Source organism: Telmatherina bonti (assembly GCF_933228915.1).
Source record: "Telmatherina bonti genome assembly, chromosome: 7".
Classification (NCBI taxonomy): Eukaryota; Metazoa; Chordata; class Actinopteri; order Atheriniformes; family Telmatherinidae; genus Telmatherina; species Telmatherina bonti.
This window is the reverse complement of record NC_136625.1, coordinates 30,666,004-30,683,594: the sequence shown is the minus strand read 5'-3', so window position 1 is coordinate 30,683,594 and position 17,591 is coordinate 30,666,004. Positions and strand designations below refer to the sequence as shown.

General features: G+C 39.9%; 1 protein-coding gene across 2 annotated transcripts; it reads right to left on the bottom strand.

The window, feature by feature from the left end:
* Window positions 1-1,458: 1,458 nt before the first annotated feature.
* col6a2 (collagen, type VI, alpha 2) lies at window positions 1,459-17,591 on the bottom strand. Of its 2 annotated transcripts, XM_079243597.1 has the most exons (32): window positions 17,399-17,591; window positions 15,485-15,573; window positions 15,267-15,367; window positions 13,272-13,415; window positions 11,273-11,635; window positions 11,175-11,195; window positions 10,999-11,064; window positions 10,812-10,910; window positions 10,685-10,711; window positions 10,560-10,586; window positions 10,426-10,470; window positions 10,260-10,313; window positions 10,107-10,169; window positions 9,959-10,021; window positions 9,781-9,834; window positions 9,662-9,697; window positions 9,510-9,572; window positions 9,319-9,381; window positions 9,151-9,213; window positions 9,005-9,067; window positions 8,854-8,904; window positions 8,674-8,772; window positions 8,531-8,593; window positions 8,418-8,453; window positions 8,284-8,329; window positions 8,043-8,195; window positions 7,709-7,803; window positions 6,225-6,406; window positions 5,948-6,126; window positions 5,821-5,859; window positions 3,570-3,904; window positions 1,459-2,615 (listed from the first exon to the last, which is right to left on the bottom strand). In XM_079243597.1, the coding sequence occupies exons 2-32, from the start codon at window positions 15,558-15,560 to the stop codon at window positions 2,349-2,351; spliced, it is 3,036 nt and encodes a 1,011-aa protein (XP_079099723.1). In that variant the 5' UTR covers window positions 15,561-15,573; window positions 17,399-17,591; the 3' UTR covers window positions 1,459-2,348. The 2 variants fall into 2 exon arrangements, with proteins under 2 accessions (XP_079099723.1, XP_079099724.1); XM_079243598.1 differs by lacking the exons at window positions 1,459-2,615; window positions 3,570-3,904 and adding an exon at window positions 3,931-5,244.

The window sequence follows — 17,591 nt, the reverse complement described above, 5'->3', positions numbered from 1 at the left end:
GACTTTCAATCTCATAATTGTGACTTTCAATCTCATAATTATGAGATTGTTTGTAAGACTTTTTTTATTTCAAGCGGCAGGAATGGGCTTCCATATTTCAATCTGAGAAGGGTTATAAAGCAAATATTTGGAGCCCATTATTCTACAATGATTAAGAATATTCACAAGAAGCAAACTTTCAAGACATGTACTAATATCCCCAGGTGTTCACACACAAAAGCATGTTAGAGTGACCTATGAGACAATCTTCCTGAAAGCAGAAGAGAAGAAATTGGATAATCTAAAAGGACAATGATTCCAATCACAGTAGCAAATCTACAGCTGAATGAAGTGAGGAGATCAGTGGATGAAGTTTTAGGAGAGAAAAGTCCAGTCCTGGTCTGATGCAGGATCATAGTTGCTCAACTGTCCTGGGCTTCTGTTGCCAGATTTATTATTTCATGATGCTCTAAATGTTTGGCAAAAGGTCTGCAGTGAGTTCACCACCTGGACTCCTCTCCTGCAAATATGGATGCAAGAGCAGATGTCGCAACATGTACAATTCAGCATTGATGAAGCTGTTGACAAAGGCACTAATGTAAACCCAAACCATGAGAGGTGTGGGCTTTTGAACTCTCCACTGCTGACAACTTTTTGTTACTTTTACTTTTTTTTTTAAATGAGAAGTGCTTTATTAACAAGAAATGATGGTCTTTTGCCCCATTGTTTTTATGTTGTAAAGCACTTTGAAATGCATCTGTACAAAAACTGCTTTATAAATAAAGTTTGTTTTGAATAAAAGACATTTTCTGATATTGATCCACAATATTTACAGTTTGTTGCAGAGTAGCAAGCCTCTGCTTCTCTGAAATACTCCTTTAATACTTTTAATAAAGTTGCTGACCTATTTTACAATTAACTTTGAATTGTTTCATGTTCTTTCAGTTGTTTTGTATTTATGCCAATTACATGTCTAGCTTTTTGTTTCAATGGTCTGAGAGTTTTTTAAGTATCACTGTCATTAAATAAAAAATAGCTAATATTTCCATTTATTGCTCAAATGTCTCAATGTCAAAATCTATTTTTATTTATGTTATTTGGGAATAAAATATATTTTTTTATGAGATTTGCAAATCATTGCATTCTGGTTGAACTGTTTATTAAATTTTTACTTGTATCAAGTACAGATTTGTTAGGATAACATTGCCTGTCACACATTTGTAAGAGAGACATCTCTATTCTGTACTTTATGGAGATAAAAGTGACAAAACAATAGAAAACCTCATGGTTGGCTGCCATCTGCTTTTGACTAGTTCGTCTTTATCCCACCGAGTCAACCAAATACCAACTGGTTAGATTGCGTTGACCTACTTTGTCCAGCAGAGGGAGACAAGTTGACCCTCAATTCAGATAATCCATTTAAAAAACTAACTGGTACCAGATTTTCACATTAAAAACATAGGTTTCATTTAAATCATGTGCTGAAAAAGTTATTATTGTAATTAATATTATTGAGTTACAAAAAACAAACCTACTACAGTCTATATGCAGTATATATCTAGCAAACACAAAACACAGTGATGCAGGGGTGGGGAGGGGGCGGGGGTCACAACTTCAGGCTTTATTTGAACTTACTGCATACAGATTTAGTTTTTTCATGTTTGTGTATCAATCAGTGTGTAATAACCACAGCATATATGTGAATCTGTCTGGGAATCTTGTATGGCTGAATATGGGTCTTAAATGTGAGGTCTTTCTCTCACAGAAGACGCTTCTATGTGGTTTTCTGCCCTGAATAAGCTCTGATAATTACAGCATAACATGATGTTAAAAGAATGGACTCATATGTCTTTTTTCTACTTTAGCACCATTAAAGGAAAAATTATCTTTATGGAGAAAGATCTGTGTGTGGATAACAGAGAGAGAGACTGAGAGACTGAGTCATGTAAAGAAATAACTTCCTGATGACTGAACATTATTAGTATAACTGACAACAAAACAAAACACATTCAGTAATCATAAACTTCTCCTTCGGGATACTTAAGAGCATCTTTGGTTCGACATTCTGACAATAGATTTAGAGTGATATAAGTGACACTGTATGACTCTCTAGACATGTATGTGAGTGTGTGTGGGCATGTATGTGTCTGTGTTGATCCTGCATGGGTTTCTTTTGGCTTCAGTAAACAAATTTCTCATCCACAACAACAGGACATGTGACTATCTCAGTGCCTTATATCCAGGAATGATAATAATCACAGAGGTGAGTCTGGCGCCTCTGTTAGTGTTTACGTGTACACTGAAAGGATCTGGTCCTTTGGTCATTCTATGCCTTCTAACTCTATGTTGTAGAGCATTACAGTTCCTCACTAGCATATCCAGCGGACAAAGCGCTCAAAGAATGAAGGACTGTTCAGCATGGTGTAGTCATCTCCCCTAAAGATGGCCGACCTGTCCCCGAGTGAAACCTTGTGCAGCACATCTTCATCTGTGTCGCCTCCCATGGCGATCACCGTGGGAACACCTTCCGCTCGCTTCATGGCAGTCACACCCTCATCCAGCTGCTCGCTGGCTGTGATGCCGTCAGTGATGAATACAAAGGCCACCTCAGCGTTGCGCCGTGACAAGCGTCTATTCTGCAAGAACATGAAGCAATAGTTCAGTTTGATGGAAATAATCTGGGCTCCTTAACAAGATAACATTGATGCTTCTACAGTCTGTTTATATCAGAGCTGGAAGTATTTCTGCTTCAGAAGATGAAGAAGTGCATATCAGTAAAAGTTTTTCTTGAAATGAAATGATGTTTTTGCTCTCCCCCTCAATGGATGTGAAAGAGTTTGATTTGGATTTCCCTACCACGTACTGAGTGAGAGTGCCTGCTGTTTTCCAAACAGTTTGGACTTTTGCTTTCTGTGTTATTTGGTTCTGAGTATATTACAATATATATTATATTGTATATATTACAAACTGTTATTCTGTTAAAAGTACAGAGATTATCAAGCTACAACCTGCAGACTGGGTGAAAAGGATGAAGTATAGCCAGACTGTAATCCAGGGGTGTCAAACTCCAGTCCTCGAGGGCCAATATCCAGCAGGTTTTTGTTGTTCCCTGCACCAATACAACTGGTACAAATCAAATGGATCTAGCAGCCTCTTGTCAATCTATTTGTGAATTTTGGCCAGGTGTGTTGGAGCAAAATCTTGCAGGATACTGGCCCTCGAGGACTGGAGTCTGACACCTGTGCTGTAATCCATCTAAATATTATGCTATCCACAGTCTCCCAGTAGAAGTGATTTGCTGAAGACAATGAGGTTTATGAGGAACCTGGAGAAACCAAGGAAGCCACTGATACAGGATTGTTTTACCCAGTTAAACTCAGTAAAGGTTTTAAAAAGTGACATGATGTTTTGATTGGTAAGCTTTCATGGGCTAGAAACCAGATTCCCAACAGTTAGGATGCGATAATCGCGCTTTAGAATCCAGCATTCATTTGGCTGAAGAACAGATTTCATTATTATTCCCTTCAACAGTGGTGTGTTTCAGAACAGTCATGTAGCTTTACAGCCTCAAATAATTTACTTGACAGTACCGCTTTGATCACCAAATTGTTGACCGCGTAGATGATGGCGCTGCCCAAAGCCGAAGAGGAATCCATGTAGGTCGTTGTTGCCAGTGAGTCCGAGATCACGGCAAGGTCATGTGTCAGCGGGAACTCCACCTTTTGTTCTGCAGGGCTGCCATACTGAAGCAAAGATATGCGGGCATTCCTCTCGTCTGTTGGGCCGCTGGCCAGGGTGAGGCGGCGAGCCACGTTCTCGATGAACTCCTTGGCCCGGCGGTGATTCTCCAGACCCATTCTCTCAGACCCGTCCAACAGGAACACCACATCAACCGGCCGCTGAACACAACTGGCCACAGCAGGCTCTGAAACAAACACACATAAACGCATTGTGTGGTATTCAGTGAGCTACAGCTGGAAAACAGATGTTCAAAAGTCAAAGTCAAGGAAGAAAACATACTGGTTATCCATACATGCAGCGGTTGAGATGTTTGATTTCCTCTAAATCTTCTGAGATTAGCATCGGTTTCATCAGGACAAAAACGTTTACGTTTCCCTTACTATTTTATTCTCGAGACTTGAATAAAAACTTAAACACATCACATTTTATGCAAGATAACATTGTTCACATCTGATATTTGCAGTCACAGAGCTGATGGCACAACAGCTGGTTAAAGCCAGAATGTGGAGATTTCTCTCTCTTCATCCTAATTTACAAACCAAGCCACATACAGGGAAAACATGCACCAGCCAAGATCATAACGTACAACATTTCCTTCACGGTAAGTCAGCAAAGCAACCATGCACATGGGTACACCAGCCTCTGACTCAAACACAGAATACTGTGAAATGTATGTTTATAACCACATATTTTCCACATGTAATAGCTTTTAACCATCATGAATCATTCACAGGGAAAAAAGTACAGGCCGTATCCATGGATATGTGCAAAACAGCAAAAAAAAGGAGAAAAGTCAGAGTAATTCAGTGAGTTTGTGATTCACAGTGGAAATGAGTCTTGATCACAGAGCGACTGTACAAAAGTAAGATGACTGGTTCTACAGTCAAATCTGCGTCCAAATTAAGGAATGACAGTCACTTTCCATTTAAAAAAAAACGCTCCTCCATTTAGATGGAAGATTTGATATGTATGTGTTGTTAACACTATTTTCTGAGACATCCTGAAATGTTTTTTGAGGAGAATTCTTTTTTTTAAAACTGAGACTCCTCTAAAATGTTTATGAAAGAACCAGCTTCATTTCATGCATTAAACAAGATGAGTATTGCACCTGCAGTGTTAAAAAAAAACAAAACACAAAAAAGGCACATTATTTGACAAAATATATTCTATATCCAGCAGAAAGCTTATTAATTATTGGCATCCTTAATGGCGAGGTAGCATGGTTAGCATGTTAGCACTAGCAAAGCCCAAGGGCTTTCTCTGGGTCTCCCATTATATCTCCATAGACATATTTGAAGGAGTCGATGAAGAGCTGGGTCCACTGCTGCCTGTCGTCTCCCTGGCTCAGTTTGGCTCTCTGGGCAGTGTATGCCATGGTTGCAATGCCAAGCCCGTACTGCTGCTCGCTCAGCCCATTCAGCAGGACGGCAACACCGTCCAAGGAGGTGGGAACCAATGAGGGGCTGCCTTCTTCGGCCAGTGGCTTCCAGGGGGACGGGGCTTCACCCTCAGTGATGCCCCCTCCTGCAACAAGTGGGTGGAACAACATTGTGGGCAGAGTCCCACAGATGCATCAATACAGCCAATTATGATGCCGGAGGCACATCGAGATGCTTTAAAATATGTTTGGTTTTAATAACTTACATCCCCACGATTTAGTCACAATGGAAATGTGAGGTTACCACTTTGTTGGGTTAAGCATGAATGCAAAGTTAGAAGGCGTCAATATGCTTCAAAGGAACTACTCTGCAAGGAGTAGGCAAACAGATCATTATGTTCACTGTTTGTAGTTTCTGAGTGGGCTCCTCTGTGATATGGCCAAAAAACTGCTGCCATGGAGAGGTGTAGGACAGTCTGACTCATACAAACAAGGTTTAAAGTCCTTCTCAATGACATTCATCCTGTTTTAATCGGTTGTAATGAAAACCAAGAGAACATATTACACAAAGACTTGAAAACTGTCTTGACAAGAGGAAGCCAGTATTCATATATAGTTTGAGAAGCACTTCATTTGAAGCTTACTGAGCCTTTCTTAATACTGAAGCTGAACATTAACAAAGAAAACAACCAAGAGAACAGAGGAATGCATTCAAACCTTACCTGATTTACAAGGCAGATCAGGACATACGATGAAGGGATCTAGTAAAGACAGAGACAATGTCAGAGAAACAAAATTCGAACAAAGAAAAAGTTTGTTTGTTTCTATATTTCTTTTCATTGGGTTTACCTGGGCAGAGTACGGTCTCTATCTTTGCAATGAACTCCTCTGCCACAAGGTCTGCAAAGCGTCTCATTCCCATCACTCTACCTTCCCTCTGGCAAGCGATGCTCTGCAGGCTCTCGTTCTCCTCAACTTTCGCAAACATGTCTCCGATGCCAATAGCGTTCACATCGACACTGGGATCACTGTTCAAATGCACCAGTATATACAACATAAATACAAGCACTGACATAAAACATTTTCTTTGTCACCAAGTTGTGCCTCAAAATTCAAAATGCCGCACCTGCACAGGTAGTTGAGCAGATTTTCATCATCTCTTGGGTCAAATCGTCCATCAGTAATAACGACAACAGTGACGTTGGCTTTGGCTCTGCGGCTGTCCCTGATCAGGACGTCGTAGGCGTACTTCAGAGCCGATGGAGTCCATGTTCCTCCTGCAATCCACTCTAAACGCTTCACTTTTTCCTAAACAACGGAGAGAGCAGGATGTGAGCAATGGATATATGTTGTGCCAAACAAAAGAAAGATGTCCTGAATATTTCTTCCAAGAAATATCCTGACACTCTAAGGAAACCACTGCAGTAAAGTCGTGGACAAGCTAGCATGGTTTGTTGGGTGTTCAAACTCAATTTTAGTCTTTTGGACAAAGCAGGGACCTGATTTTCCCAGACTAATTTGTAATTATAAATTTAAGCTCTAACAATGATTTTCTGCCTGAACAACAACAATTTTTGCATGTGGGTCCCACAGAGCTTCTATAACTAGCTTGTTATAACTAGCTCATCTTAGCAACAGAACTGTGATTGATATTTCTCATTAAAATCAAATAAAAAATGTGAAATGGAAAGACTAAAAGAAACATCTATTTAAATAATCTAAAAACACAAACTCTAGCTAAACTAATTACACATTTAATTCTGTTTGACTGTTTTCTCTCTGTTTTTGTGTTCGCTTAAAAAATAAAAAAAATCCCCAATCAATTTTTCTGCTAGTCAGTCTCAAGCCCAGTTTTACTGACTATGTCTAAAGTCTAATTAAATTCAATTAGATTTAAGCTATATTTGTACACCGCCACTTCACAAAAATGTTGTCACAGGGCACTTTACATACACATCACTTCAAGCCAGTTCATACATATCCTATAATAGAAACCAACTGATTGCATCAAATCATGACTTCAATTCAATCCCCCATCCTGAGCTGCACGAGGAGACAGTGGGAAGGAAAAAACTCCCTTTTAACAGGAAGAAAACCTCCGGCAGAACCCGGCTCAGGGAGGGCAGCCATCTGCCTCAACTGATTGAGGTGGAGAGGACAGGAAAGACAGAACAACATGTACAACTGCACTTATTCACGGAGCTAATCTAACACCCGAGTAATCAAATTCTGAAGCATGTCTCTCAAAGGCAACAAAGGGCAACTATTAGCATACATTAGAAAACTAATGCTTTGGTAAATACTTTTATCTGCAATATCAAGTACATCAAAATATAGTGCTAAAAAGAAATGAAGTGTTTAGGATGTTGTTGGTTTCTAATCTAGTAAAATAGGGAGTCAAACATCTTCATATTGGATTGTACATGCTGATAAATGTCAACAGTACATAGACTTAGTGACGACTTTGTGCTGCTAAATGTAAACAGACATGCCTAATCAGCTTTGATTAATTAGGAAACATGGTCTAAAAGGAGATGAATAGTCTGTGCTTAAAATAAACTTTGATTCTCTGTGCATCTGTGTGTATTTGTTTCTGCGTCCTCATAAGACCTTAAATGCAGCCAGTGAGTCAATCTCAGGGTCATTGAGCTTGATGGACTGGAAGGTCCCGCTGTGGCTGTACTGAACAACTCCAACTCTTGTGCCTGCAAAAAAAAAGCAACTGAGTTATTCATTCATTCATTCATTTTGTTAACTACTTAGTCCAATTAAGGGTTGTGGGGAAGCTGGAGCCTATTCCTGCAATATTTGGGTGGGAGGCAGGGTACACCCCATGACAACTCGCCAGTCCATCACAAGGCACAACTTATTATATTAAACATTTAGACACACAGTTGGTCATCATGAAAGTTTATACATCACACACTGTGATAGGTTTATCTACCTGTCTCTGACTGGGGGTCTTTGGCAAAGGATCCCAGTCTGTTAATGGTGTTGATGACAAAGTTCTTCTCTAGGGTGAAGTTGGTGAGACCGACAGATTCTGAGCTGTCAATAACAAACACAATGTCCAGGGCTCCACAACGTTTCTCACAATCTGGACATAAGAACGCAGACTATGAGGAACCGACATTTTAACAGTGTTGTCAGATCAGGAATTGTTGTAGACTGGCGATTAAACTCACCACAGCAGCCACAGGTCTCTCTGATGTAATTCATGACATCACATTCCTACATGTATTCAAAAAAGACAAATTCATCACATCCCCTGTGTGCTTTGTTGAAATGACTGACATGTGATAAGAGGAAAAGTACTCACAGTGAGGCCAGGATCTCCCTCAGGGCCAGGATCACCCTGTAGAAAAGAAAATGTGAACTAATGTCCTGCCACTCTGTGTTGTTTTGCTATTTGGTATGTCTTTGTGAGCTCACATCACGCCCAGGATCTCCTCTTTGTCCTCTTGGTCCAGGCTCCCCGTGAGGCCCTGGTTCACCCTGTTGAAAAGAAAGAAATTACTGACTTGTAACCTCCAATGAGGGCGAGATTGCAACTAAACACATCGATAAACACTTACTGGTTCTCCAGGAGTTCCTTTATTTCCAGGCTCGCCTTTTTGACCACAGTCGCCTCTGCTGCCACGAGGTCCGCGATCGCCCGTTTCTCCCCTTTCACCCTACAGATCAGCAGAGGAAACTTGCGTCAAAAAAGTGTTTCATTCCAGCCAGAAAGTGTCAGCTGAGTTAGAGTTTGGTACCGGTGGTCCCCTTGATCCTGGATAGCTAAAGCCAGGTCTTCCAAGGTCTCCCTGAAGAGACAAAACAACAGTCAAGACAAAGAATGACATCGACCTGAAATGGACTGAAAATGATGCAACCAGAAGGAGACCCGTGCATAGAGGTGCTAACCTTTGGTCCAGGTGATCCAGGTTCTCCTCTGGGTCCAGCATCACCAGGATCACCTGTAGTACCCTAAAGTTCAAAGAGCGTTAAAGCAAGTGAGATAACATTTTTTGTGAGACTATGATGATTACCTAAGTTCATTTTGAACTTACATTTCGCCCAGGCTCTCCTGGAGCCCCTGGGGGCCCCCTAGGTCCTGGCAAACCATTGTCTCCCTGTTTCCATCAGAGGTTTTGGAGCAAAAACAGATTTTTAAAGCTATAAGGACTTTATATTGTCTTTCAAACCATTGATTATAGTAATGGAATAGCTTTTTCCACCTTTGTCCCTTTGGCCCCTGTTTCTCCTAAAAATCCTCTCGGGCCCTCAGGTCCACTTTCACCCTATAACACAGCAAAATCAGCCTTTAGCCCCCCATTGACACAACAATGAAGCCTCTCTGGAGATAAATTGTGTGTAAACATGAATACAGACATTTCAATATTGTGTCATGGTGTACATTAACTCATACTTTTTCGCCTTTAATGCCTCCCGGCCCTTGTGCCCCCTTTGGCCCATAGTCTCCTCTTCTTCCCTGAAAAACATCAGCCATCGAGACCATCAGGCACCATACGGACAAAAAATGTGTGAGCGAATTCAGTTACAAGAATCAGGCATTCTTACTAGCTCGCCTTTGGCACCAGGAGTTCCAGGGGTTCCCTAAAAAAAGGCATAGATAAATCAATTTATTCAAGAAATTTTGGGTATATTTAAATGTTTTTGTCTGCAGTGGTGCTTCGTACTGGGTTTCCTTTTTGTCCAGGATCGCCAGGTGATCCAGGACTTCCCCTCTCTCCCTGCAGATTAAACACCAGAGTTTAGCGATTTGCCTCCAACACTTTGATCATTGTTAAAACATTTTAAGGGTCCTAATTTGTCCCACTAAAGACCAGCTGTCCCTCTCCCCGTTTTCTGATTTACCTTTGGTCCAACCTCTCCTGCTGGGCCAGGTGGTCCAGGTCTTCCAGGGCGTCCAGGATCACCCTGTAGATAATTAAGCAGAGTTTAACCATAGACAAGATAATTGTTGAACTGGGTGTTAAGAGTTACTGGTGAAGTTACAACATACCTTCTCTCCATCAGTTCCAGGAGTACCACGCTCCCCAACATCTCCAGGATGACCATCAGGACCCTGAAAACCAATTCAAACAAGCCATAAGTATACAATAACACAGCACATTATAGATACTCTGACAGATATAGATAACGATCAATGCCGTACTCTGTCGCCTGGGTCTCCTTTGCAGCCTGGAGCGCCAATCCGACCAATTTTACCCTGAAAGAAGGAAAACATACAACCAAAACACATTAATAAAGAACTCCAGCTGCCATTTTGAAAACTAGATGCTCCCAAAAGAGCAAAACAAAAATAATCCCCCCAATTTTACCTTCTGTCCATCTGTTCCATTGCGTCCTGGAATACCTGCCACACCCTGACAACGAAAACAGAGAACAAAGATCAATTTCTTTCAGGAATTTATGTATTCATTAAACTTTTATAAAGAACAATGAAACCACTCACCTTTTTCCCCTGAGTTCCTATCTCGCCCTGTAGTCACACAAAATATCAGCAAATGCTTATTAATTAACATCACCTGTACATTTAAACAGAAGAAACTGAACAAAAAAAGCAAGCTGAAGCCTCACCTTCTCGCCTTTCTGGCCTGGTTCTCCCTACAAAGAAAGAAAAGGAAAAATTTGTTAAAATAGAGTCTCAAACAATGCCAAGTTTGTTCTGTTGTGTTGGATGATGGGTAATTACCCATCCTCGTACCTTAATACCAGGCTGACCGATAGGACCCTCAATACCCGGATCTCCTGGGCGACCTGTCTCTCCTTTATCTCCTGGTAGACCGATGTCTCCTTTGGCTCCCTGCAGTCAGTGAGTTTAAAAGATAAAAACAGTGAGAAATGCGTGACATGTGCATTTCAGGTTAATGTTGTAAATGTGTAAAACTTACTTTCTGTCCTCTGTGGCCTTTTGGACCAGGAGGCCCTTCTGTTTCTAGACAGGACACTTTGTAACACTGTATTATGCAAGAAATGGAAAAGTCAGTGAACATAACAGCAGAGCAAAAGAATGCATGATAGAGAAACATCCAATTTCAAGGTATTTCTTTTAGATATTCAGTCTTACCTCTGTATATGCTATGTGGCTCTGTGAAAACAGACGAAACAAAGCTTAATCAGGGGGTCAAAAGCATGGTTTAATCTGTGCGCATGTCTGTGTGTTACCATTGTCTTGATGATGCGATCTATGGTCTCTGTGTGTATTCTGGCTCGGCCCTGGCTCAGATCCACAGCCATGAATTGATCCCTGTAGACAGAAGCTGGCGAGTTTGCAATCTCTCTCAGTCCCGTCTCTTCAATGTTTGTAGATGCTGCCACAACGAAGAGCCGGATGCCCTTTTCACGAGCTTCTTCTGCTGCCACCTTAATACCTCCGCATGGGTTTCCAGTCACGTGGCCATCAGTGATGATCACAGCAAAACGGAGGGCTGAAGGGTATGTCGGTGAAAGCAGCATTTCTTCATATGTTTTTTTTAGGGCGCAGTCGGTGAAGGTGCCCATGCCAAGGTAACGGATTGCATTGAGACGCTGTAAAAACCAAAATGTTGTCATCAAGGGTTGATTATAACAACAAAGAATACTTCTCACCCTTTGGGATTTGGAGAGGATTTATATCAGTCTCATATTTTGGCATTTAATAAAGCCCTACAACCAAAAACCAATTCATTCATTCATTTCCCGAACCGCTTATTCCAATTCAGGGTCGCGGGGAAGCTGGAGCCTATCCCAGCTGGCTTTGGGCAACAGGCAGGGTACACCCTGGACAGCTCGCCAGTCCATCGCAGGGCCACACACAGAGAGATGAACAACCACACTCATGCTCACACTCACTCCTAGGGACAATTTAGAGTGACCAATTAACCTATCATGCATGTCTTTGGATGGTGGGAGGAAGCTGGAGTACCCAGAGAGAACCCACGCATACATGGGGATAACATGCAAACTCCACACAGAAAGGCCACTGACCAAACCAGCCAAGGATTGAACCAGCAACCTTCTTGCTGTGAGGCCACAGTGCTAACCACTGCGCCACCGTGCAGCCCCAAAAACCAATTCACTAATGTTCATTCTGCACAAAAACTGTGGTGTGGAAACCATGTGCTTTCCCATTGGCAAGTAGAAATAATATGACACTGCAGGTGCTAGCTAAAAACTAATAAGGTATAACACCTTCTGGAAAGCAATGATAAATACCTTTCACAATATAGGTCTTATGTGGGTCACACAAACCAGTTTTACAAGTGCTGCTAGGTGGTTTTGTTATAGCTGAACAGAGTTAGAAGTGCTATCTTGCTAGTTAATTATGGTCTTCATGCTAAGATAAGCAGACAGGTTAATTCCTGTTTCATATGTACTTAACTTACATAAGTTGTGTCAACTGTTCTGCCAGATTGTGGACTCATTTTTAAAACGCAAGGAAACTTCTGTGAGTTTTAAAAATGTTTCTATCTGTTATAATGTTTTACTACCATTTTATGTAACAAAACACAGCTTGAGCTAAGGATTGCTCTTAGTTTCATTTCTGCTGTTGGCGATGCTCAAGTTTTGATGTACTTTGAAAAAGACATAAATCAAAGTGAACAAATACTTAATTTTGGTGGAATGAAATTATGGTTTTTAATACTGAAGACTGTTCAGAACAGCTGTTCTGTGTTATATTTCACTTGTACTTTTGTGCGATTTATCATACATGTTACTCCATGCTCTTTCTCCTGAAATCAGCTGTTGTTTGTCCCTTTGTACCCTGAGGCAACTTTCAGCTAATCAGCCATCAATTGCTGTGTAACATCTTTTCCAAAATCTAGCTGTCGGCTTTTTGTAGGACTGCTCATACCAGTCCTTAGATGCTGAGGGTGACATTGATGGATATCTTTGTGCAAACATAAATAGGGCCTTATTTGCTCTTTTTTTTTATAGTTGGTCATTTTGGCATGACTTAGTAGACAAACACAGATGTTATTAATAAAGACTTAGTTAATGTCATTAACAGCAACAGTGTTTACAAATTTTTCCAAGACAACATAACATCGTGTTCAGTCACTCACATATTGTTTACATAATTTACAAATATTTACTGAAATGTTAGCATTAGGTTGTCCAAAGCTAAATTAATTAAATGCAATGGCTTACTTTTGAGGATAGCCTCATAAGTGTGTGTACTCACATTGAGGAACTCATTTCGGGGTCCGATGCTGCTGATAATCTCTTGTTTCTGGGAGAAATGCAGTCCACCGATGTTCCAGTTAATTCTTACAACATCTCTGATTTCTTTATCTTCCAAACGTTGTACAAACTGTGCAGTGAAATCCTGCAACAAGAAGATGCACAACATTACACATCATGGTTAATTTGGTCAACATGGTCAACTTACATTTAGAAATGGCTATCTGTATCTATTTTAAGTAACAGAGCTTTTCTTAGCACACATTTTGACTTCCCATGGCCATAAGAACATAGGTGAGACTAAATTAGTTCACATTGGCCTTTGTATAACAGCGTTTGGTTGCAGTTACATGTAAATAGACTACAATATACAACGGATACAGATGTAATTTATTCAAGTTACTTGCAAAAAAATATACACCAAAACTAAAATGAGTAATTTCAGAGAATTGTAAATTGCATTATATAACATTTAAAATGTCTATTTATTCACGCTTTTCTTATGGTTTAACTAATTTCTTCTGTTTCACAAGTATTGCTTTAAGATTAAGCAACAGTCTATTGGTCAGCGTTAAAAACCAAAATATCTTAGTTGAGAACAGTAAATTATAGAGACTTAAGCTAAATTTCTTTCCTTTATAATACTATGACTATGATAGCACGCCATTTTGTTGTTTGACTGGTGATGCACCAACATAATCATTCACTGCTTCATGTATTACAAGAACTTTGCTCTACCTATGGAAAAATCTTTATTCTAAATTCACAGAGTTTTTATATGTTTTATGGGGAATTATTTTCTTCCTATTTTAATTTAATTTATACTGCCTATCAATAAAATCAATACTTTTTAAAATATATAAAATCAATAATTTTTCTGTAACCACTAATAAGCTATAACCTTTGCGTGCAATGTAAAGGTTGTTTGCCTGCTATAAAAATGACATCAGCATTAAAAACCTAAATATCTTAGTTGAGAACAGTAAATTATAGAGACTTAAGCTAAATTTCTTTCCTTTATAATACTATGACTATGATAATGCTGACATTTGCTCTCTAGTTTACATACTTTGTGCTAAGCTAAGTGAACTGGCTCCTTATTTGTTTGCATGCTGTGAAAATGCTGTCAAGATACAAATGCCTAAACCTAGGAAAACATTTTTTAGATAAATGAACAGAATCACAGTCCTATCCAACAGATTACATTTATTTATGTATTATTTAAATTTAAAGTCCCCCCTCTGATAAAAATCAAGTTTCTAACCCTGTTAAAAAGTCTTAATATGTTGTATTTTTTCCATAATGAGCAAGATCAGCCATGGATGCAATTGCAACAAATTTCTTTGACTCTACACAGAAAGATGAGGTCAGAAAGTCAATTATTTCATCCTGAAGAGTTGGACGAGGCGAGCGTGTTATTACGTGTGCAGTGCGAGGAAATGATGAAATGAGACGCTAACACTAGGAAGTTAGTGGTGGGTTTTTGGACTAGCAGCTAGCAACTGGGCCACTATCAAAAATAATGAGGTCTTGCTAGCAGCCAAGACTTTGAACTGGGTCGAACTGGGACAGTATAGCAGTTGGGACTTAGCACATACCTGAGCTAGCAGAAGCTAAGCCTAGCTAGACTCCAAAGTCTTTTCACAACATGTGTTAGCTTCTTATTTTATGGTGGGTTGAATAGAGGTGATTGCTATTTCCAACTTGACTGCTGCATGTCAGCAAATGTTACAAACTACGGTATGTCACGACATTTAATATCAGAAGCAATGACAATAAGTTAAATTACTTAAAAATAGTCATTTGTATGGATTACCTATTATATTTTACAGGGTTAGAAAAAATGTTCTCAGCTTTTACAATTGAAAACTAACCTTCTAAACCCTGAAGAACAAGGCTTCTAAAATTCTGAATTATAGTCTGTGCTCTTTTAGCTTTGACCAGCTAAATTGATTGCTGCTGAAAAAGGCAAATAGAATTGTAAAAAATGTGGAACCTTGATGCTCTGCACCAGCGATCCAGGGGGCGACTCCTGCAGAGCGATGGTCTCAGATGTGTCAATGGTAAAGTACAGATCTATTGGACATGCATTCTTCTCTGCAGGGAAGACACACAAACAAACATTAAATCTCAGTCGAGTATGAAAATGTATAAAATGCTGATGTTGTGTCAGTGTTACTATTGCTGTGAGGAGTTCAGTTTAATGGCACTCACTGGTGCACTCTCCTTTCTGGGCACGAGTCAGGGCTCCAAAAAGAAGACAGAGCAAAGTGACCTTAAATCCAAGCATCTTCTTCTCCTGTCTGACACACAGAGGCAAAACCGTTGCATGAATTTTTTGGCACAAATTTCTCTTGTTCTAAAATCAAAGAGACTGAATACAGAAAATATGAAGGTGTAGGTGAAGGTGCACCAGTAAGTCTTTTTAGAGACAAAAAGTAATATTTGAAATAAAGCCGCATAGCATGTCAGCTGATATATTTTCAATCTTTTGCACTTGTTATAAACTAAAAAATACCATCAACTAAAGCAGCTTTGCTCCCCAGAGACAAATATGGCTGCCATACAGTTATGCAACAGGTTTCCAAAGACAGGAGTCAAACATGGCTTTTTGTTACGTTCTTAAAAGATTTTTTTTTAAAAATGAATACAGCAAATATAGACCAACATTGCCCAAGTAATAAGCCTTTTCCAATTCTTGTTTGGAACTAAGAATAACACAGACTTACAGTGGAGTTTGATCAAAAAAATGTTTGAGGCTGAAATATGGCACTAGTTATCTATCACAACAAAACACTTCATACTTCATAGAAAAAAAAGGAAAAGGTATTTTGTGGTCAGTGAGATGAAAATAAACAGACTCTGGCTGCATGTGTGGAGAAAAGAAAAGGCTGTTGATTAAAATTAATATGTCTCAAGTTTTGGCTTTAAACTAAAAGATTTCACAAAACCTCAGTTTATTATTTTCAAAGAAAAATTCAACAAACTCACAGCAAATATGTGTTTACTGCTTGTCAAGACCAGATTTACCCTATAGGAAGCACTGACATACTGTTACTCTCCACAGCACGCATGGCTGGGGCTGTTCTTTGTAAAAATATGTGCCTTCTCTTTTCTTAAATAATCTTATTTTGTCCATCTGTTCAAACACGGGGCTGATTGGATAATTATTGAGTCATCATGGGAACATCATGGGAACACAAACATGTTCTGGTGAGTTTAGCCTGACATGAACTGACATGAACTGACATGAGAGCCTTGTAGCTTACTGTCTGATGACCTTTGAACTTTGACTAGATTAAGTTCATGATATGTATTGCAGTTGGAGCTTTCAGCATCTCAAAATGGTCTACCACCATGGACAAAACCCTTGTCCTTTAAATGCTGGCTGTATAAAAGGAAATGGTTTACATCCATTATGGTACATCAAACACAACTTACAACTGAGAAGTACCACATACCAGCAAATCATGCCCTGTACGGCACACTGAATTTATGATGTCTAAATAAAAAAAGAAACAAAGAGAATAAAAATAAAAAAGAAGACAAACTTTTTTTTTTAAAAATAAAGATAAATAGCATAATTTCAACTACAAATATTATCTCCTAAAATTGAGCAATATTCTGGTGGCAGAACCCTTGCATCCGTGATACACTTAACCAGATATTTCCGCTTGGAAAGTTTTCAGCCTCAACACAACCACTTTTTCCATTTTAACTGATTGTCACCCCAAGTATCATCCGCCGCACTCTTTGCTGTGGCGCCCTCTAGCGGACGCATTGCAGTGTGCTGCGGAGGAGTCGCTCCTGCACAAGCGCCCGCTCTTCTTCCACTGTCCACGCCAGAAGAGTCAGTGGAAGTCCTCAAAGCATTTCATCACTGCACAGGCTAATATCATGCATTAGATACAACGACGGCAGACCAACAGCACTGTGGATATTCTCAACAAGTTTTCTTAAGAGATGTGGAGCCTGTCCAAACTTTGTTCACACAACAGTTTGGACTACATCGGGGGTGTATAGGGACAAAACAAAAAGAAAACTGAGAAGAGACAGAGATGAGTTAAGCAGAGGAAAGAAAACTTAAAATAGCTCCAAAAATTATTGTGCGTAAAAAGCGCAGCTTACCAGAACTTCAAGACTGTAAGCGGCAGCTTCTCAGTTGATTATCTCCTCATTTCCACTGGAGAAAAGGCCGCAGGAGAAAAAGGGGGTTACGGGAGGAGAGAGTGCAAAAGAAAAGCCGTGGATGCACGTTTCCTTCCCGTAGAAGAGCCGTCCGTTCGCCCTCCTGTCCCGGTCCAGCCCAAGCGACAAGCCC